Source organism: Belonocnema kinseyi, chromosome 4 (genome assembly GCF_010883055.1).
Source record: "Belonocnema kinseyi isolate 2016_QV_RU_SX_M_011 chromosome 4, B_treatae_v1, whole genome shotgun sequence".
Taxonomy (NCBI): domain Eukaryota; kingdom Metazoa; phylum Arthropoda; class Insecta; order Hymenoptera; family Cynipidae; genus Belonocnema; species Belonocnema kinseyi.
The window spans coordinates 38,290,742-38,312,929 of record NC_046660.1 but is presented as its reverse complement, the minus strand read 5'-3'; the positions used below and the strand labels follow the sequence as shown (position 1 = coordinate 38,312,929).

At 23.3% G+C, this 22,188-nt stretch overlaps 1 protein-coding gene across 1 annotated transcript in view; it reads left to right on the top strand.

The window, feature by feature from the left end:
- Nucleotides 1-19,945, top strand: part of LOC117171260 (tetratricopeptide repeat protein 21B-like) — a 38,672-nt gene extending 18,727 nt beyond the window's left edge. The window contains exons 4-8 of the mRNA XM_033358387.1: nt 929-1,263; nt 6,789-6,996; nt 7,067-7,242; nt 11,035-11,915; nt 19,832-19,945. Of these exons, the coding sequence (XP_033214278.1) occupies nt 929-1,263; nt 6,789-6,996; nt 7,067-7,242; nt 11,035-11,805 (1,490 nt within the window). The 3' untranslated portion in view covers nt 11,806-11,915; nt 19,832-19,945. The remainder of the gene's footprint in view (nt 1-928; nt 1,264-6,788; nt 6,997-7,066; nt 7,243-11,034; nt 11,916-19,831) is intronic.
- The last annotated feature ends 2,243 nt before the right edge of the window (nt 19,946-22,188 follow it).

Below are 22,188 nucleotides of genomic sequence, written 5' to 3'. Positions count from 1 at the left end.
TTTTGGTTGAAACATAATTTATTTGAAAATTTGAAATTCTTTAAACAATATTTACAATGAAGATCTACAATTCAAACATTAATAATAAAAAATTCATAATATTATTTTAATAATAATTTATTTCAAAATTTGAAAATCTATAAACAATATTTATAATTAAGATCTACATTTTAAACATTAATAATAAAAAATTCATGTATTTTGTTGAAAATTTAATGGTTTTTTTTAACTTCATGTTTTTGGTTGAAGAATAATTTATTTTAGAATTTGAAATTCTTTAAACAATATTTATAATTAAGATCTACATTTCAATCAATAATAATAAAAAATTCATGTATTTTGTTGAACATTTAATGGTTTTTTTAAAACATCATGTTTTTGGTTGAAACATAATTTATTTGAAAATTTGAAATTCTTTAAACAATATTTACAATGAAGATCTACAATTCAAACATTAATAATAAAAAATTCATAATATCATTTTAATAATATTATAATAATATTTATATATAAATAGGATTTACATTTTAAACATTATTAATAAAAAATCCATGTATTATGTTGAACATTTAATGGTTTTTTTAAAACTTCATGTTTTTGGTTGAAAATTAATTTATTTAAAAATTTGAAATTCTCTAAACAATATTTATAATTAAGATCGACATTTCAAACTTTAATAATAAAAAATTCATGTTTTTTGTTGAACATTTAATTATTGTTTTAAAACTTCATGTTTTTGGTTAAAAAATAATTTATTTGAAAATTTGAAAATCTATAAACAATATTTATAATTAAGATCTACATTTCAAACATTAATAATAAAAAATGTGCTAAAATTTTCAACAGATTATTCAAAGCCAACTGCTGTGATCTCTGTTTTAAAGCGCTTAACAATAAAATAAAATAAATACTATAATAATTTTTGCAGTTGGTCCTGCAGGTTCTGATCTACAAGACTTGGAAATCCGGGGCAAACAATTGCTTTTGCTTGCTAAAGTTAGAGAAAGAAGTGGGAATATAAAAGGCGCACTTTTCACTTTGAAAGACGCAAAAGATAATCAAAACAGATATATCCAACGAGCAGCAACTTCAACCGACACAACATCTCGCAAACAGTCATTGACGCAAATTTGTTTATACATGGCTGAGCATGCAACTACTTTGAGAGAATTCGATCAGGCGATTGATTTCTACAAAGAAGCTTTGAGTTACAAACCTAATGATATCACAGCTCTTCTGTCTCTAGCGAAACTTTACATGCAGGTCAATATTTTTCATTCATTTATTTTGATTCGTTAATTTGACAAAAATCTTGAAATAGTCAGGGAATGTCCATAAGGGACACTTTACATAAGAGTTGTAATTTTTGCAAATTCGCTAAAATTTTCTCTTAAAGGTTATATTTTTAGATATAAATTTTATTATTTGGTTGGAAATTTAACGATTTTCTTAAAAAGATACCCTTTTTGGCTGCAAATTATACTGTTTTCTTAAAAATCTTGTCTTTTTGGGTTAAAAATGCAACTTTTGTTCTTCAACAAAATACAGGATTTTTCAACCAAGTAGTTCCATTTTTAACCAAACATCAAATGGTTAAATTTTCAGTTAAAGCAAAATAATCTTCAACAAACAAACAAAATTCATCAAAATAGTTAAGCTTGTAACCAAATAGATGTAAAAATAAATTTTTAAACAATTATCTTCATTTTTTACAAAAATTACAATTTTCAACCAAGAAGATTCATTTTCTGACAAAAAGACGAATAGCAATCAAGAATGCAAGAATTTTAAATGAAAAAGTTGAACTTTCAACCAAAAATTATGAACTTTTAATAAAAAATGACATAGTGCAAATATTAGATTCAAATAATTTCAAAAAAAAAACGAATTTTCAACCGAATAATTAAATTTTCAACAAACGAGATTACTCTTGAACCAAAAAAATGAACTTTTGACCAAAGAAATGATTTTTCTACCCAAAAGCTCAATTTTTAACTAAGAATATTAATTTTTTTACCAAAAAAGACGAATTTTCAAAAAAATATTGATTTAACAAAATTCATGTATGCATACATTTTAAACAAATATTTCTTGAATCTTTAAATAAAGAAGGTCAATTTTTAAACTGATTTTCAGTAAAAATAAATTCATTTTCGACCAAACAAAAGAACTTTTAACCAAAGGACTAAATTTTTAACAAAAGAGGAATCTTGAATAACAAAAAAACTAAACTTTTAACCAAAAAGTTGTGTTTTCAAACAAAAATATGAATTTAAAATCTAAATAAATAGATAAAAAGAACGAAAATTCGTCTTTTTTGGTAGAAAATTCAACAATTTAGTATAAATTTGGTTCTTTCTTGACTGAAAAACGCTTCTTAGCTAAAAATTCAACTGTTTCGTTGTAAATTCACCATTTTTGGTTTAAAATTTTGGTAGACAATGAAACTATTCGGGTGAATATGCAACGGTTTCATTGAAATTTTATCTCTTTTGGTCACAAATTTGATTCAACAATTCTGTTGAAAGGGCTTCTTGACGGTTCAAAATTGACGTTTCCGTTAAAATTTCAAGTTTTTGGATTAAATATTCTACTATTTGAGTAGAAAGTTCAATTACTTGGTTTAAAAATAATTTTGTTTGTTGCAAGTTCAACTATTTTGTATCAACGTCCTCTTTTTCTCTCTTGAAAATGAAACTACATATTTGGTTAAAAAGATTTTTCTTTCTTTACTAAAAAATCTTACTTGGTGAAAAATTCTGTTAATGAAAATTCATCTTAATTTACCGTAGTTTCACCTTCATTTATTAAAAATTCCATTATTTGGGTAATAATTTAATTATTTCGTTGAAAATTTAACGATTTTGGTCAAATCATTAAAAGATTTAATTATTCTGTTGAATATGTTATTATTCAGTTCAAATTTCATTATTTTGTTAACATTTGTATTATTTTCTTGAAAATGTAACAATTTAGTTAAAAATTCCTGCAATTTTTTGTAGAAAATTCCTCTTGTTAGCTTGAAAAATGAACCATTTGCTTAAAAATTGCACTCTTTTAGGAAAAATAACTTCTTTTGGTAGTCATTTTATCTTTTTGATTAAAAATGCAACTGTTTGATTGAGAACTCGTCTTTTCTGGTAAAAATTTGTATTATTTTCTTGAAAATTTTATTGAAAACTGATTAATTTATGTGAAAAGTCGTCCTTTGGTGGTTGAAAATTCAACTCTTTTTTTTATTCGCCTTTTTCGTTTGAAAATTGAATAATTTGGTTGAAAACTTCACTCTTTTGTTGAAAAAACATCTTTTTTCGTACTAATTTAATTTTTTTTTGGTTAAAACTCAACTATTTGGTTAACATTTTTTTTGTTAACAAATTTATTATTTGGTTAAAAATAATTTGAATATGTGGTTGAGAGTTTGACTATTTTCTTTCAAAATTCTAAAATTTACTTTGAAAGGTCCTTTTGAGATAAAAATTCCAATATTTTAATAGAAAATGGTATTATTTCGTCACAAATTTATTCTTTGGTTGAAAATTTAACTGCTCTTTAGAAAATTCGCCTGTATGGCTTAAACCTTCAACGCTTTGGTTTAAAGTTCATAATTTTTTACGGAAAATTATTCTTTTTTGTTTGAAGTTTGTCTTTTATTAATGAATTCAACTGCTTTAGATTTAAAATTCCAAGTTAGTTGAATGCAATATCATCTATTACTTTGTTAAAAATTCTCCTCTTTTATTTATAAATGTTATTATTTAGTTTAAAATTCAATTATTTGGTTTAAAATTAATGTTTTTGTTGAAAATTTATGTTTTCGGGTTGAAAATACTATTTTGGTAGGAAATGAAACTGTTTGAGAATTAATAATTTATGGTAAAAAAAGTATTATTTTGTTCAAAATATTTATTCTTTTGTTGAAGTTTTTATTATTTTCTTGAATATTGTGTTATTTTACTGACAATGTAATAATTTTTGTAAAAAGTCGTCCTTTTGGATTGGAAATTCAAGTTTTTTTTTTTTTTTAGAAAACTCGACTAAATCAACTTAAATCTTTTTTGTATGAAAACTATTTTTTCTGAAAATTTGTCTTTTTGATTTAAAAGTTCATCTTTATTTAGTAGAAATATTGCATCTTTCTCTAATAAAAATTCAAGTTTCTTGTTGAAAATTCAATTATTTCCCAAAAAATTTACTTTTTGTTTAAAATTCGTATTTTTGTATTGAAAACTCCTATTTTAAAAAAAAAAACCTATTTTAGTTAAATTTTCATTTTTTTGGATAAAAATGCAAATTGTTAGTAGAAAATTGAATATTGATGTTAAAAAGTCATACTTTTTGGTTAAAAATTTGACTATTTAGCAGAAAATTATCTTATTGTCTACAATTCTTATTTTTGTGTTAAAAACTTGAAATGTAATTTTCTTTGTATGAAAATTGAACTTTTTTAAAGGCTTTTTATTAATTTATTTGTTTTAGAAGAAATTTCATCTTTCTAGAATAAAAATGCAACTTTGGTTGAAAATTCAACAATTTTATTTAAAAGGCATACTTTTTAGTGGAAAATTCTTTTGTTTTGTTGAAAATATAACTAATTCGAAGAAAATTTACTTTTTTTTATGAAATATTTTGGCGTTAAAAAGAGATCTGAAATCTTTTCTGGATGAAAATCCAACTATATTTTTAAAAAATTTTATTAGAAAATCATCTGTTTTAAGAGAAATTTCATCTTTTTTGGATAAAAATGCAACTATTTGGTAGAGAATTCAACTATTTGGTTAAAAATTCATCCTTTTCGGTAGAAAAAAAAGCATCTTTTCGAATTGAAAATTAATTTTTTTCGTAGAAACTTATTTTACGTTATAAAAATTCATGTTCTGATCTTGAAAAGTCAACTATAATATTTTTTGGATGAAAATTTAACTATTTTTTTCAATAAAAAATAATCTGTTTAAGAGGAATTTTATCTTTTTTGGACCAAAATGCAATTATTTGGTAGAGAATTCAACAATTTTATTAAAGTCATACTTTTTGGTTAAATATTTGTTGTCGTTGTTGGAAAATAATTTCTTTTATTTAGAATATAATTATCTAATTGAAAATTCGTTTTTTTTGTTTGTTGAAAATTACATTATATTTAGTGAAAATTGTGTGCTATTCTCTTCCTTGTTTCTAATTGATCTTCTTTAGTTGAAAATTCGACTATTTGTTTAAAAATTGTTGTATTTTATATTATATTATTTCTGGCTTAAAAATCATGCATTTTATTAAAAATTAGTTTTGTTTGTTTGTTTAAAATTAATATTTGTGGTTCAAGATTGGATTATATGATTGAAAATTTAGTATTTTGTTGGGGATTTAATTTTTTTTTAAATTAAACTTTCTAAAAATATCATCTTTTTTGGTCGAACTTTTTTTGTTTATGACTTTTTTGGTTTGTAAATTCATCTTTTATCGTTGAAAAGTCATCTTTTTTGTTATAAATTCATCGGTTTTTTGAAAATTCGTCCTTTTTTATTGAAAATTCTTCCTTTATCCTAGAAAAGTAATTTTTATAGGGTTAAAATTCAACTATTTTAGTAAAAATTTTTTGTTTGAAGATTTATCTCTTTTGTTGAAAATTTATTTATCTAGTTGAAAATTCGTTTTTTTTTGCCGTTGGAATTAATTTATATATATTTACTGAAAATGTGTACTATTCTATTTATGTTTTAAAATTGATTTATTTTTATTCAAAGATTCAACTATTTTGTTTAGAATTCATGTATTTTATTGAAAATTTGTTTTTTAAAATAATATTTACTTTTTAAAATTGAATCATTTGGTTAAAATTTCATCATCGATTGAAAATTTTGTAATTTTTTTTGAAAATTGAACTTTAAAAAAAATCACCTTCTTTGTCGAACATTTAACTAATTTGTCTCATTAAAAATTATTTAATTAAAAAGTTTGTTTGTTGAAGATTCATCTCTTGTCGTAAATTTGATCGTTCAGTTAAAAGTTGTTATTTGTTATTGAAAGTTAATTTATATTTATATTTCTGGCTAAAAAATTCATGCATTTTATTGAAAATTCGTTTTTTTGTTTGTTTAAAATTAATATTTGTGGTTTAAAATGGAATCATATAGTTGAAAATTCAACATTATGATTGGAAATTTTAGTATTTTTCGAAGATTTAATTTTTGTTTTAATTGAACTTTATAAAAAATCATCTTTTTTGTTATAAATGCAACGGTTTTGTTGAAAATGCGTTCTTTTTTATTGAAAATTCTTCCTTTGTCATAGAAAAGTCATTTTTGTAGGGTTGAAATTCAAATAATTTGGTAAAATTTTTTTGTTTGAAGATTATCTCAATTATTTATTTTAAAAGTCATGTATTTTTTTTTGTAAAATCGTTTTTTTTACATAATCTTCATGGTTGAAAATTGAACATTTTTATTGCAAATTTTACTATTTTGTTGAAGATTTAATTTTTTTTGTAATTGAGCTTTCTAAAAAAAGTCATCTTTTTTGGTCGTCCATTTAACTTTTTTGGTTTAAAAATTAATCTTTTATCGCAGAAAATTGATCTTTTTTGTTAAAAATTCAACTATTTGGTTAAAAAAAATGCGTTATTACAGATTCATCTCTTTTGTATAAAATTCAATTATTTAGTTGAAAATTCCTTTTTTTCTCTTAAGTTTATTTATATTTAATGAAAATATGTACTATTCTTTTTAAAGTAGAAAACATATTATTTATTTAACTTTTCGAATTTTATTTTCGAAATTGTTTTATACTTGTTTCAGGTTAATGACTTGGACAGATGCGAACAAACTTGCATGAGTCTTTTGAAAGCTGATTCCAACAACGAAGCAGCTTCAGTCATGATGGCTGATTTGGCTTTCAGGAAAGTAGATTTTGAAACTGCAGCAGTTTATTTTCGTCAGCTTTTACTTCAGAGACCAACTTATTGGACAGCTTTGGCGAGATTGATTGAAGTTTCAAGACGGACAGGTAACTGAAAAATTAACTAATTCTATTGGGAAACCTATTATTAAAAAAATATATTTTTATTAATTTTCAGGAAAAGTGGATGATCTTGAAGAGTGGCTTTCGCGAGCAGAAAAGGCAATGGATTCCTTGAAACAAGAGGCTGGATTTTATTATTGTTCCGGATTATTAAACTGGCGAACCGGGAAATTAAACTCTGCTCTTCGGAACTTCAACGCAGCCCGACGTGATCCAGAATGGGGACAGCAGGTATTTTAAAAAATGATTGAAATTTCAATTTTAATTTTCTGCAAAAGAGCCAAATTTTCAACCATACAGCTAACTTTCCATCAAATAGTTAGATTTTTAAGGCAAAAAGACGAATTTCCTGCAAAATTTTTCAATTTTTAAACAGAAAACATTAGTTTTCAACAAAAAGAATCCTTTTTTTCCACAAATAGTTGAATTAGGTACATTTTAAAGCATAGATAGATTTTTAACTAAAATGTTTAATCATCGAATAAAATAATGAAGTTTTAATAAAGTAGTTCAATTATTTACCAAACAGTTGAATTTTTAACCAAAAGAGATGAATTCTTAATCAAAAGATGTAATAGTAGTTGTTATTGAGTTAAAACAAGATTATTTTGTCAAGAAAGAACAATTTTCTTTACATCCTATTCCTTTCTTGGCTAAAATTCAACTTTTTCTTTGAATTTTAATTGAAGCTTCTTTTTTTTCTTAGTTTTTTTATTCCATCTTATGTTGAAAATGGGTATTTTTAGTAAAAAATTTCAACTATTTGGTTGAAGGTTCGACTTTTTTGGTAGAAAATTAATCTTATCGTTTAAAATATTTCTCTTTTTGGTTGAGAATTGAACTATTTGGTTTAAAATTCATGTATTTTGTTGAAGATTTAAGTGTTTTTTTTTTAATTTCATGTTTTTAATTAAAAATAAATTTATTTGTATTGAAAATAGTATAACTATTTCATTTTGATTCAATCAATATATTTTCTTTAGTTGAAAAGTAAAGTGTTAAAAGTTCATGCTTTTGGTTGAAAATTAAAGTATATTTGGTTACAAATTAATTTTTTTCGTTTGAAAATGAATTTTTTTCATTTTTTTAGTTGAAATTTAATTTATTTTTATTGAAAATTTGTACTATTTCATTTATGGTATTAAATTCATCTTTTTTAGTTGAAAATGCAACTGTTTGATTTAAAATTACCTTTTTTTCTCTTTAAAGTTGTCTTTTTTGGTAGAAAATTAATTTTTGGTTTGAAAATTAATCTTTTTATTTGAAAATGTAACCAGTTGGTTACAAATTGATTTGCTTTGGTTCAAGATTCATCTCGTCGGTACAGAATTGCAATATTTTATGGAAATTTGTTTGCAGTTAATTTTTTAACTGACAGTTTGAATATTTAATTTTTGGTTCAAAATTTCTCTGTTTTATTCAAAATTCACATTCTTTGGTAAAAAATGAATCTTCGTTGAAAAAATATTTTTTTTTTTAAATTCATCTATTTAGCTAAAAATGTATTTCTATTCAATATTTGTCTCTTTCTTTAAGTTTAATTATTTAGTCGAAAACTCTTTGGTTTGAAAATTCATTTATTTATACTGAAAATTGTACTACTGTTTTTTTTTATTAAAAATTTATTTTTTTAGTTCAAAATTCAAGTACATATTGTGTTTAAAATTCATATATTTTTTTTAGAATTTCTCGCTTTTGGTAAAAATTTATTCTGCTCAGTTGTAAATTAAAGATTTAGGTTTGAAAATTGAACTATTTGTTTTTAAATTCATTTTTTCGTTTAAGATTCATATAATTTGTAGAAAAGTTATTTATTTAGTTGAAAATTCGTTTTCTTTCAATTATTTTAATTTAACTGAAATTTGCACTATGCCATTTTGTATTGAAAAAAGATCCTTTTTAGATGAAAATTCAACTTTTTATTTTAAAATTCATGTACTTTTGATGAATAATAGTCTTCTTAGTACAAAATGAACCTTCTTGTATGAAAGTAATTTTTTTGGTTGAAAATGGAACTATTTGCTTAAAAAATTATTGTTTTAGTTAAATATTCATCTCTTTTGTTGGAAATTTAACTATTTATTTGAAAATTATATTTTTTTCTTTCTTGAAATTTAATTTATTTTTACTGAAAATTGTATTACTCCATTTTCGATTGTAAATTAATCTTCTTTGTTTGTAAATTCAAGTATTTCGCTTAAAATTATGTATTTTTCTTTAAATTCACTTTGATTGATAGAAAATATATTTATATTTTCTAATTAATATTTTGTTTGTAAATTCAAGTATGGGTTGAAAAATATTTTTTTTGTCGAAGATTCTTGTTTGAAAATCCAACTATTTGTTTCAAAATTGAATTTTGTTGTTTAATATTTATGTGTTTTATTAAAAGACTAATTATTTAGTTGAAAATTCTTTTGATTGGAAATTAATGTACTTTTGCTGAAAATTATTCAAAATTCAAATACATATTTGGTTTAAAATTCATGTATTTATTTTGAAAATTCGTCTCTTTTTGTAAGCTTTTGTGGTTAAAGTTGAACTATTTGCTTAAAAATTCATTTATTTTTCGTTCAAAATTTATCTCCTTTGTTGAAAATTTAATTATTAAGTCGAATTGTTTGTTTTAAATTAATTTATGGTAACTAATAACAAAAAATTCCTTTTATAATTAAAAAATTGGTCTTTTTAGTTGAGAATACCATGTGTTTATTAAAAATTCATGTATTTTGTTGAAAATTTTGCTATTTGGTAGAAAATGGATCTATTTTTTTGAATTTGTTGTGGTTGTTTAAAGTAATTTTTTTAAAGTAAAAATTTAATTTTTTCAGTTTAGCTTAAAGTTCATCTTTTTGATTGCAAATTCAACTGTTTGGATAATCATTAATTTTTTTGTTTGAAAATTTAATTTTTTTCTTGCACTGTCATGAATATAAAGGTTTACAAATCTAATTTAATAGAGTACAGTAATTTTATTACAAAAATTTATTCCCCTATTTTATATATATATATATATATATATATTTGGCAACCTAAATTTATTTATTTAAAAAATGTAAATATATCGAAATTTTAATTTTATAGTGTTCGCAATAATTTTATTGAAAAAAATTTATTCCCAAATTTTCGTGCAAAATATTCTTATTTCTCCCGTTTTTCTAGCATTCTGGCAAGCGCATTATTATTACATATTATTATTATTATTTTTATTGCGATTTGATTATTAAATTTACAGTAAACAATCACTTTCTTGTGATATTATTAATTAAAAAATGTATATGGGAAAAAATTTACCCGCTACATTTTTTTTGCGTAAAAAATATATGTTTTTTTTTGTTTTTTGTTTAAAAATATTTAATACATGTTTTTTTATGTCAATATGATGTGCAAAGTTTCTGAGAAATAAATTTTTGAAAATTATCGTTTTAAAAAAAGTGATCGTCTTAAATTTTTTATAACTCATAAAGTATTTATTAATAAAACTGCAAACATTTGATCTAATATGCGCTTGATCCCGAACTTCGAAATGAAGTATATTGAAAAATTGCTCAATTGAATTTTCATAAATATATCATACATTTTTGTAAATTTTGAAATTTTTACAGTGTATTCTGGAATGTGTTACGAATATTAATTCACAAAAAAGTGAAAAAATTAGGTGCTTTTTTAGCAATCTTTATTATCTATTTGTTTACAAAAATGCCTAATTCATTTATGAAAATTGAGTGGAACAATTTTTTAGTATACTTTATTTCAAAGTTCAGAATCAAGCGCATATTAGATCAAAGGTTTGACTTTTTTTTTTCATAAATACTTTTTCAGTTCTAAAAAAGTTAAGACGTTCACTTTTTTTAGAATGATAATTTTCAAAAATTTATTTCTCGGAAATTTGGCAAAAGAAAAAACGTATTAAACATTTCTCAACAAAGAACGAAAAAAAAAAACCCAATTTCAAACAAATATATAAAAATTTGAATTACAAGTGAAAAATTACAATTGAAAAAATATTTTTGGTTGCATCAGGCAATTTACAACATGATCGAAATCTGTTTGGATCCTGACGACGACTCTCCTCTTTCCAACGAAGCCTTCAACGACGAAGACGAAGAATATCAGGATTCAAGAACCATGGCCCTAAAAACCGCGCAGCGTCTATTGAAAGAGCTTTTCCCAACCGGAAGTCCCCATGAATCCTTGACTCATCGGCTCCTAGGAGATTTTTTCCTTCTCGCTACCAAGCAAAAATACAATATCGAAAAAGCAATGCACGACTGCACAGCGATGGCTAGTGAAGAATCCCTCAGAGACCATGTTGGTCCAGCTTTAGGCTTGGCAATGGCTCACATTCTCTTGAAACAAACTCCTCGAGCCAGAAATCATTTGAAGCGTGTCAGCAAAAATGTGTGGACTTTCGAGGATGCAGAATATTTAGAACGGTGCTGGTTATTGCTGGCTGACATATACGCTCAGTCAAACAAGTTCGACTTGGCCAAGGAATTGTTGAGACGAACCCTCCAGCATAATGCCACTTGTGTTCGAGCACACGAGTTGTCTGGATTTATTGCCGAGAAGGAGCAAAATTATAGAGAAGCTGCGGCACGGTATGGACAAGCCTGGAAATTCGGCGGGAAGTCGAAACTCTCGATGGGATTTAAATTGGCGTATTGTTGCTTGAAGGGAAAAGCTTATGCGGATGCTATTGACGCGTGCAATGAGGTTCTCAAACAGAGTCCTGATTATCCGAGGATTAGAAAGGATATTTTGGAGAAGGCGATTAATAATTTGAGGACATAGAGATTGATGATTTTAAAAAAGCGGAAGTGACGCGCTTTAAATTTGTGAAAGTCCGTCCTTTTTGTCCGTCCATGTAGTTTGACTACAAATTATTTTAAATAAAGTATAAGGTACTTGGAGAAAATTTATTTTGATTCAACTAGTTTAATCGAGGGATAGATAATTATCTTTCCTAAGTAATAAAATTTTTAACCAAAAGAGATAAATTTCGCCAAAAAATATAATAATTGATATCTCATCGAAAAAATTTGAATTTTGAATAGAAAACCGTCGAATTCAACAAGAAGAGGCAAATTTCTAACAAAAAATTGAATTATTAAACAAAAAAGGGTAATTTTCTACCCAAAATAATGAATTTTCGACCAATGAGTTGAATTTTCAAGCAATACATACCAGGGTGGCCGCTGAACCGGGACACCGAGAATTGACAGTGATTTTTTCTTTTACCAGGAATTTCACAAATTTGTAGAAGAAAAATCTGTCCACGTTCGATTTCAATAGTTTTTATATAATTATTTCAATTGTTATGTTTTTCAATTATGCTATTATTTAGCTTACAATGCGTAATTTAAAATTTTTTTGCTTCAAAAATTTTCCATTCAAAATGTTTATTTCTAAGCTTACATTTTTAATTTAAAGAACTTTTAAATGCTTTCTTAAAGACTTGAACAAATAAAAAATAAAAGCCTTTGATGTTGAAAATTTAGGATAAAAGACATTTTCATTGAATAAATAAATACATTTTTAAAAATTTATATGTAATTTAAGTAATAAAAATTTAACAAAAACGATTTGACAAAACGATTTTAAACCAGTGCAAAATTTTACAATTTTCTGATTTTAACGTTAAGACTTAAACTTTTTCAATTTGAAAGTCTTATTCATTAAACAAATTTGAATGTGTAACTGAAAGTTTATAAACTATTTTCAACTTAAAAGTAACTTCATAATAATATATTCTTAATTAAAGGATTTTATTAAATTTAAAATATTGTTTCAGTCTAAAATATTACATTTTTAACCCATTCAATTTGAAATTTTTAATAAAAAAAATATTTAATTATTGAATATTGAACAATATTTGAATTTTTATTTAAGACAAGTAAATTGAAACCTAATATTCAAAAGTAAAGAATCTTTAACTTTATTGTTTGACATAGAAAACCCGGAATCGTTAAAATTTCGAAGAGCCTTTAAACTTTGAACGTTACAATTTTAGTTGTTGTATTAGAAAAATGCTTAATTTGTAAGTGAAATTTTTTTAATTTTGATGTATAATTTACAAATGAACATTTGTATAAAAAATGTGAGTAGTTTTAAGAGATATTTAGGAGTTTTAAAAAGATTAAAAATTAGCATGCAAATTTTAGAAAGTTTTCTTAACATCTTCTAGAATCTTTTCTGAAAATTTTGTTTAAATCTTTGAAAAACTTTTTAAATATTCTCTTAAAATAATTTTTCAAAATGAAAAATTATTTTGAATTTTCCTAGGAATCTTAAGAAAATGTTTTTATTCTTTTGAAGCCTTTCACAATTCTCGAAAAGAATCTAATTTTGTTGTTTAAAAACTGCGAAAATCTACATTTTGTTTTATATTAGTCTATCATTTCAAGTTTTACATTATGTTTGAATCTTTTCAAAACTTCTACATATTTGTTAAAATTACTCAAAATTCGCCTGCAAATAATAAATGTTCAATTGTCATTTATACATCCAAATTGTAAAGAAATTTTCTAAAATTTGCAGGATTTTCTGAAAATTGTAGAAAAAATTCAATTCATTTTGACCGATATTTAGAAGTTCTGAAAAAATGTCCAAAATAATTTTAAATTTAAAACAAATTTAAAACAACTTATAGAATTCTCAAGATTTTTAAATGAAATTTGGAAAAATTTTGGAAATTTGTTTAAAATTTGTAAGAAAATAATTGAATTTCTAATTTAAGAAGTGTTTAGTTAAAATTTTTTCGATTTTCTTAATATTTAATGTGTCTAGCTTAAAATTTCATAAAATTATATAATTTTGAAAATTTTAAAGTTCATTTATTGATTTTTTAATTCAGAGTATTGAAAATGAGAACGTGGACTTATGTTTTTTATATTGAAAATGTTAGTATCATCAATTTTATAGACGTAAATTATTGAGCACTTGAATACAAAATTTTTAAATCAAAAACTTTTAAATTTCAATTTTAAAAGTTCAAAATTTAACAGTTCCACTTTGAGTGCTTTCATTTGCAGCTCAGTTTTCATTACCTAATGTGGAAAATTGTTTAGCTTTAATGTTCCATTTTTTAAATTTCATAGACCGTGAAAAATGTTTGCGAACCGGCAAAAAAACAGGAAATGACCGGGAATTTATTTCGTCGATTAAAACGGCTACCTTGACAGTCGAATTTTCTACAAAGCAGTTACATTTTCAACAAAAGAATTAATTTTTAATGAAATAATAGATTTTTTTACCAAAATATTTTATTTAATATAGTTGAGTTTTAACCAAAAAATATTCAGTTACTACGAAAAAAACGTTTATTCAAGAAAAGGGTAAAATTTTTAACCAAATTGTTCAATTTCTGAATGAAAAAATCGAATTTTTTGGAAAAAGAAACTCTAATTTTAATATGGAAGGACGACTTTTTACCTAAATTATTAAATTTTCAATAAAATGATACAATTTCGAAGAAAATGAAAAAAGTTTAAACAAAAGAATAAAAATTTTTACCATAAATATTATTCTTCCACGAAAAAATATAAATTTTAACCAAATTATTCAATCTTCAAGCTAAAAACACGAATTTTCTACAAAAAAGTTCATGAATTGCTAACTCAACTTTTTAATTTTCAAGCAAATAATAAAAATTGTAACAAAATAATGATATTTTCGACAAAACAATCAAATTTTTAACTCATTGATAATATTTTTAACTGAAAGATAAAATTTTCAACAGAGTGGTAAAATTTGTTGATGACCTTTGACCAAAATTGTTCAATTTTTAACAAAATAATTAACTCATTAACAAAATAGTACTATTTTAAACCAAAAAGATGAAATTATTACGAAGAATTTTCCACCAAATAAGATTTTTTAGTGAAGAAAGAAAAAAACATTTTAATCAAATAGTTTAATTTGCAAGAAAAAAAGTCAGAGTTTCTACAAAACAGTTGAACTTCCAATAAAAAAATAGTTTTATACCAAGTAATTTAACTTTCTACTCAAATAGTTTTTCAACAAAATAATCACATTTTCAACCTAAACAGGTGAATTTTAAATCAAAATGTTTTTTTATTTTGTTGCATATTTAACGCAATTGGTTTGATTTTGTGTCAAAATAGTACCATTTCAATCCCAAAAAAGTGAATTTACAACAAAACTGTTGAATTTTTAACCAAGAAATGTTTTCCGTGAAGAAAAAACAAAATTTGAACAAAATTGTTCAGTTTTCCATCAAGAAAGAAGAATTTTCTTCAAAATACATGAATATCCGTCTTTTTTATTTGTCTATGTAGATTATAAGTTCATCCTAATTGTTGAAAATACAACTCTTTGGTTACAAATTTATTTTTTGCCTTCAAGATTCATCTCTTTTTTTTTAAATTTAGTTCTTTAGTTAAAAATTCATTTGTTCAGTTGAAACAATCTTTTTTAGTTTGAAATTTAAGTACATATTTGGTTTAAAATGCACGTATTGTATTGAAAATGCTTATTTTTTGGTAAAAGAAATCATCTTTTTTGTCATTTTCTTTTTATCATTTATTTTACTAAAATTTTTACTGCTTCGTTTTTTTTTTAATTGAAAGTGTGTTATTTGAAGGATAGATAGTAGTTTCAACCCGGAAAAAATCTAAAAAAATGTAATTCTAAAATAAGTAATTGAATTTTTAACCAAATAATGACAATTTTAACCAAGAAAGATGAATTCTCAATCAGACATTTTCATTTTCTGCCAAATTAATGATAATTTCAATCAGAAGATATAAATTTTCAACTAAATAATTAAATTTGTAACGAAAAAAGGTTAAAGCTCAATAAAAAATGTTATAGTTGATATTTCAGCCAAAGAATGTTTAATTGTTAACAAAAAACGAATTACTAAACTAGGAAGAATAATTTTCCACCATTTTGTCCTAAATTAATGAATCAAAAAGACGAATTTTCAACAAAATAGTTGAATTTGGAACGGGAAAGGATGACTTCCAAACTAAGCTGTAGAATTTTCAACCAAAATATCAAATTATTTTCAAGGAAACCTTAAAATTTGTAATAAAAAAATCAATTTTCTGAACGAAATAGTTTAGTTAAAAAAAATACAATTAGTTACTACGAAAAGAGATGTTCTTGCAATAAAAGGGTGACATTTTAAACCAACTATTCAATTTTCATGTAAAAAAGTCAAGTTTTCTAAAAAAAAACTTGAATTATCAACCCAAAATAGAATTTTCAAGCCAAAAATGGAAATTTTCAACAAAAAAATTAATTTTAAATCAAATAATTGAATTTTCAACTAAATAATAACATTTATAAACAAGAGAGGTGAATTTTTAAAAAACAAAATAATAGTTGATATTGCATCCAACAAGTTTTGAATTTTAAATCTAAAACAGTTGAATTCAATGATAAAAGACAAACTTTAAATAAAAAAGTTGACATATCAAACAAGAAAGTATAATTTACCACCAAAAATTATGAGTATTCAACCAAAGAGCTGAAGGTTTAAAATATACAGGCGAATTTTCTAAAGAGTAGTTAAATTTTCAACCAAAGAATACATTTTTGACGAAATAATATAATTTTCTACTAAAATATTTGAATTTTTGTCTCAAAAAGACCTTTCAAAGTAAATTTTAAAATTTTCAAAGAAAATAGTCAAACTCTCAACTACATATTCAAATTATTTTTAACCAAACAATAAATTTGTTAACAAAAAAAATGTTAATCAAATAGTTGAGTTTTAACCAAAAAAGGTTGAATTACTACGAAAAGGAATGGTTTTTTAACAAAAGAGTGATGAATTTTCAAACGAAAATACGAATAAAAAAAAAGAGTTGAATTTCCAACCACCAAAGGACGACTTTTTACATAAATTAATAAATTTTCAATAACATGATACAGTTTTCAAGAAAATTAGAAAAGTTTCAAGAAAATAATATAAATTTTTACCAAAAAAGATGAGTTCGCAATCAAACAGTTGCATTTTTAACCAAAAAGATGGAATATCTACCAAAAGAAATTATTTTGTCAGTAAAAAGTGAAATTTTTAAGTAAATTATTCATTTTTCAAGCTAACAAGAGGAACTGTCTACAAAAAAGTTCAGGAATTTTTAACTAAATTGTTAAATTTTCAAGAAAATAATAAAAATGTTAACAAAATAATGAAATTTGAACTGAATAATAACATATTTAACAGAATAATGAAGTCTTTTAGTGAATTGACCAAAATCGTTGGATTTTCAACGAAATAATTAAATTATTAACTAAACAATGGAATTTTTAATAAAAGAAGGTGAAAGTACGGCAAATTAAGATGAATTTTCATTAACAGAATTTTTCACCAAGTAAGATTTTTTAGTAAAGAAGGAAAAATCTTTTTAACCAAATATATAGTTTAATTTTCAAGAGAAAAAAGATGACGTTTTTACATAGTAGTTGAAGTTTCAACAACAAAATTATTTCTAAACCAAGTAATTGAACTTTCTACTCAAATAATAGAATAATTAATTTAAAAATTTGAATTTTCAACAAGAAAGTGAATTTTGAACCGTCAAAGAAACCCTTTGTGCAGAATTGTTGAATTTTCGGTAAAATAATTGAATTTTTAACGAAATAATCTAATTTTTAACCAAAAGAGAAAAATTTTCAATGAAACAGTTTCATATTCGCCCGAATAGTTTCATTGTCTACCAAAATTTTAAACCAAAAATGGTGAATTTACAACTAAGCAGTTGAATTTTTAACTAACAAGCGTTTTTCAGTCAAGAAAGAACAAAATTTATAATAAACTGTTGAATTTTCTACCAAAAAAGACGAATTTTCTTCAAAAAACATCAATTTTCGTCCTTTTTATCTATGTAGATTTTAAATTCATATTTTTGGTTAAAAATACAACTCTTCGGATAGAAATTTGGTTTTTTTATTCAGTATTCCTCTTTTGTTAAAAATTTAGTTCTTTAGTTCAAAATTCTTTTGTTTGGTCGAAAATTAATTTATTTGGACTGAAAATCGGATAAAAAATTCATCTTTTATAGTTCAAAATTCAATTACTATTTGGCTTAAAATGTATGTGTACATCAATTTTGTTAAATCAATTTTTTTTAGAAAATTCGTCTTTTTTTGTAAAAAAAATATATTCTTAGTTGAAAATTATGCTTTTGGGTAGAAAATTGATTTCTTTGGTCAAAAGTTCATTTTCTTTGTTCAAGAGTAATCTTTTTTGTTGAAAATTTTATTTTTCATTTGAAAATTCGTTTTTTTAAAAATTATTTTAATTTTAATGTTTACACTATTCCATTTTCATTGAAAGTTCATAATTTTTTGTTGAAAGCTTAACTTTTTCATTCAAAATTCTTGCATTCTTGATCACTATTCGTCTTTTTATCAGAAAATATTTTTTTTGGTTGAGGATTGTCTTTTTGGTACAAAATCAAAGTATTTATTTCAAAATTTATTTTTTGGTTAAAGATACATCTATTTGATTACAAACTTAACTATTTTAATGAATTTTGTTTGTTTGTTGAAGATTATTTTTCTTTAACTGAAAATTTAACCATTTGATGTTTGGTTAAAAATTGAACTACTTGGTTGAAAAATCCTATACAGACGAATTTTCTACAAAGCAGTTAAATTTTCAACAAAAGAATTAATTTTTAATGAAACAATAGAATTTTCTACCAAAATATTTTAATGTTTAACTCAAAAAGACCTTTTAAATTAAATGGTTGAATTAAAAAAAAATAGTCGAATTTTCAGAAAAAACTTGAGTTTTAAAGATAAAAGGACGACTTTTTACCTAAATTATTAAATTTTCAATAAAATAATACAATTTCCAAGAAAAAGAAAAAAGTTAAAACAAAATAATAAAAATTTTTACCAAAAAAGATTATTTTTCCATGAAAAAAAACAACATCTTTGACAAAATTATTCAATTTTCAAGCCAAATAATTGATTTTTCAACGAAATAGTACCATTTTCAACCAAACAGTATGAATTTCTAAATAAATAGTTCAATAATCAACAAAATAATATAATTTTTAACCAAAAAATATTAATTTTCTGCAAAAAATGGATTTTAAACCAAATAATTGAATTTCTAACGAAATAATTAAATTTTCATCCACGAAGGGACGATTTTTCAACCAAAAAGGATTTTCAAGAAATAATAAGAATTTTAGTCAATTGATGACATTTTTAACAAAAAATCAACATTTTCAACCCAAGTGACGAATTTTCAACGAAACAGATGAATTTTTAACCAAAAAGGATGACTTTTTAACAAAATTTTTGAATTTTCAACAAAATAATGTACTTGAATTATTTCTTAGAACTTCGATCATAATAGTAATATACTCTGATAATAATCAATCTTCTAAGAAATAATTCTAGTCCATTTTTGCCCAGAAATTTATTATTTTGTTAAAAATTAAAAAATTCTGTTAAAAAGTCATCCTCTTTGGTTTGCATTGAAGTGAGGAGAAAAAAAGAACTGATTTCATTGCATTCAGTAAATTAAATTGCTGTGATTACACATTAGATACCGAAAAGTTTCTTTGTTCTCTTCATGAATTTACAAAGCGTCCTTTCAAACTGGTTAAAGTAAAATTGAAGATTTTAATCATTCTTTTTCAAAAAAAGAAAATTATATACCGCGTATTGTAATTACGAGATTTTTCAACAGTCTTGTAATCGAAATAACAGCCTCTGCACCCAATATTTTAACTATTATGAATTTTCCCTATAATATTATAAATATTACCAATTTACAAAATTTATTTGTATTAAATTGAAAATCTTATTTACATAATTTAAAACATAGAAATCCAAGTTTCGCACAATGTTTCTAAAGCCTTCAAAGATGCGGATGTTGTATTTTCAATTGGCAGGGCCAGCGTTATAATTGAAGTGAAAAAGAAATCTTATTCAACGATCCATTTTTCAAAGAAACGGTACAAACTGCAAGGATTCATGTAAGCAAAATAATTTTTTTTATATTTTGCTTTTCTGGATTTTTACTCATAATTTTTTAGGCCGAGGCAATACATTTGCAGCACAATTTTTTTTTAAATTTGTTGTTGTTTTAAATGTGATATTTTTAATTTAAAAATATTTTTTTAGGTCAGTGCGAAATTTAATCGAAATTCAGATGAATTTAGGAATATTATACCATGAGGGTCAAATGGAAAACGATTTTATCCCAAATTTGAAATTTTCTACTTTTAAGAATGGAGAATCATTTATAGCTGAGACAAAGAAAGCTTGGTTAAAAAAGGATTTATCTCACGTAAATTTATTTCGTTTTATTTTTATGTTTCAGTTATAATTGGTAAATTTTTATATATTAGCCATTCAAAAATGTACACAAATAAATATTTAACAATAATTTTATTTTGCCAGAAAGGGATTTTATTTTGCCAGGGAAAGCCTGGAAATCAGGGAATTTTTTCGTCTGAAAAAAGTCAGGGACTTTGAAAAAAATGCAAAAGTCAGGGAATTTTTGTAAGAAATATTTTAACTAGTTGAAAAGAAGAATCAGGGCGGTACTTATTTTTTAATCTTTCTGAATTAGTTTAGAATATTTGAGCGTATTTATAAATATTCCAAGAAATTTCTAACAGATATCAATAATTTAAATGTGTTTGAAAGGATCTAAAAGATTTCATGGTATTTTTAAAAGTTCCATCGAATTCATAAGATTTCAAATAATTTGAAAATTTTAAGTTGTTTAAAAAATCTAAGCAGTTTTTAATAAATTTCAATGATTTTATGGCATTAAACATTATTTTAAAGATTTTAGAGTGTTTTGATAACTTCCAAGGAATTTTCAAGAACTTCGAAAAATTTCAAGACTGTGACATATTTCAGGGTCGATAATTTAAAAAGATTTCAAGGCATTTTAAAATATTAAGAAAATGTCAAGCAATTTCCAAGGATTTGAATGATTTAAAATAATTTGAACAAATTTTCATAGGGTTTTAATCAATGTCCTAAAATTTCAAATGATGTGGAACGGTTTGATAGGATCTAGAAGATTTTAGGATATTTAAAAAAAATACTAGGAGTTTTTTATATTTAAGAGTATTTGAAACATTTTAGGATATTAAAAAAAATTTCATGCAATTTGCAAAAGTTTTAAAAAATTGCAAGGAATTTTAAAGAACTGTTAACGATTTTAAATATTTTAGGGTACATATTTAACAACATTCTAAATAATTTTCATTCGATTTAAGTAAATTGGGATTTAAAAGAATTTGATATATTTTAGGATGTTTAAAAAATTCCAAGAATGTCTCATTTGTTTTCAGTAATTTAAATGAATTTTAAAGTTTTCGAAATAATTTAAAGCATTTTAAATTATCACAAGAATTCTTCAAGAGATTAAAAAAGTTTTAAGTGGTTTTAAAATATTGTAAAGGATTTGAAATATTTTAAGTAATTTGAGAATAAACTAAGGAATTTCAAATTTATTTTAATAACTTGAAGGTATTCCAAAGAATTCCGAAGATTTTCAAGTATTTTTAAAACTTTCAAGGAATTTTAAAGAGCTTTCAAAAGTTTCAAGGGACTTCTGAGGATTTAAAAGAATTTGAAAATATTCCAAGAAACTTTTAATATATTTAAATAAATAATAATAATAGCGTAAAAATTAATAATTTTAATAAATTGAACATATACCTTTAAGAAAATTTTAAAGATTTTTAAGGAGTTTCCTGTTCACTGCAAAGACTGAAATTATGAAATTGTAAAAGTAATTATACTTTATATACGTTCAAAAATGTTAAGTTTTAAGAGTTTTACTTTAAAAAAAATATTTTCAAAACTAGTTTAAAACATTTTATTTTTGATTATTTTCAAATTGAATTGTAACTGTATTTCAAAATTTACGTAAATGTAAAAGTTAATAAAAATGTTTTAGGGCCTTTCGGTTGATGAATACTGTAGGATAAAACAAATTTAGAAATTGTCGGCATAATCTTCCGCTTTACTATTAAAAAATGTTGAAAAAATGAAATAAATTATCCTTCTGTTAACCCAAATTACTACGCTTTAAAGATTTTCATGTTTTTGTAGTTTTGAGTTGGCGATCCAGTGTTCAAAATTTATAATTTAGGGAAAAGAAACATATCTAATTAACTAACACTTTTAATTCGAATTTCGAATTATATTATATTCCAA